The sequence below is a fragment of the Humulus lupulus genome, chromosome 1 (assembly GCF_963169125.1).
Source record: "Humulus lupulus chromosome 1, drHumLupu1.1, whole genome shotgun sequence".
Classification (NCBI taxonomy): Eukaryota; Viridiplantae; Streptophyta; class Magnoliopsida; order Rosales; family Cannabaceae; genus Humulus; species Humulus lupulus.
This window is the reverse complement of record NC_084793.1, coordinates 272,368,115-272,369,228: the sequence shown is the minus strand read 5'-3', so window position 1 is coordinate 272,369,228 and position 1,114 is coordinate 272,368,115. Positions and strand designations below refer to the sequence as shown.

The window sequence follows — 1,114 nt, the reverse complement described above, 5'->3', positions numbered from 1 at the left end:
TGTAATTAAAAGATAGAAAGGGAAAAGTCTAAGAGGCAGGAGGGTCTTTAGGAGCGTCCTGGTCGACAGCTGCGCCAACTTCATTATCTGCACCATCTATCCCTGTTGCCAGAGAGATCTCTGAGGAAGCAGGAACATTAGCCCTCTCTTCTTCCTTCAGGCGAATGGCACATTGAGACATTACAGTCCGCCTCAGGCGTTCTGACAGATAGCTGAAGTTAGCCTTTCGGTGTGCTTCCAGAACTCGTAGAAGCAGAGATGAAGGGCTTCCTTGTACTTCTCCAAGTTCTTGGATTCGAGTTCCTCAAGCTCCTTCACACGCTTTTCCAGCTCCTCCGTCTCCTGCCTGCTCGCAATCAAATCAAGCTCGAAACATAACTAGCATAAACACTAGTTTTGAGGCGTTCAAAGATGATAAATGCATTCTGGCAGCTTAGGCTAATCAAGTTTTCTACGTTTATGATCTTAAAAATAAATTTTAATGGAAAGTCATCCAACAAGTGCATCATAGAAATGTGTGGGACATCTTACTAATTTAAGAACATTTGGAGGACGTTCAAGTAGATGTTATGCATGATACAAATTCGTCAGAGTTCCAATTGTTCGTTGATCTTGGTTCGTTGCCAGAAATCAACTTCCAATGCCAGGGGGCTCCATTAGAGTTTGTCGATGTTGAGAACGCTACAATTGATGAGGAGGAAGAGGAAGAAGGAGAGAAAAAGGAGGAAGAAGACATAGAAGAGGAAGAACATATAGAAGATGATGAAGATGAAGAACAAAAAGAAGAAGACGATAATTTTGAAGATGTTGATAGTGATGATGATGATGATGATGATGATGATGATGAATAATTATTATACTGGTAATTATTATAATGATCAAATGGTAGTTATTATAATGATAAATTATTTTAATTAAGTAAATAATACACACCTGAAAATGATTTTTTGTTGACTTTGAATTATATAAAATAATTTTATATTACATTTTTCTATCTCAGGTATGACGATAGATATTTCTCAATCCCATGGGGGTGATGGAGGATTTGATCCACCACTAGGACCATCACATATCCCGGCTGACTGTGAGCGAGATATTTATAAATATTTAATTT

The 1,114-nt window shown here is 38.2% G+C and overlaps 1 protein-coding gene across 1 annotated transcript; it reads left to right on the top strand.

Moving 5' to 3' along the window:
* The first annotated feature begins 569 nt into the window (after positions 1-569).
* LOC133834676 (uncharacterized) lies at positions 570-851 on the top strand. The gene has a single exon (XM_062264354.1). It carries the CDS (start codon positions 570-572, stop codon positions 849-851), a length of 282 nt encoding a protein of 93 aa, XP_062120338.1.
* The last annotated feature ends 263 nt before the right edge of the window (positions 852-1,114 follow it).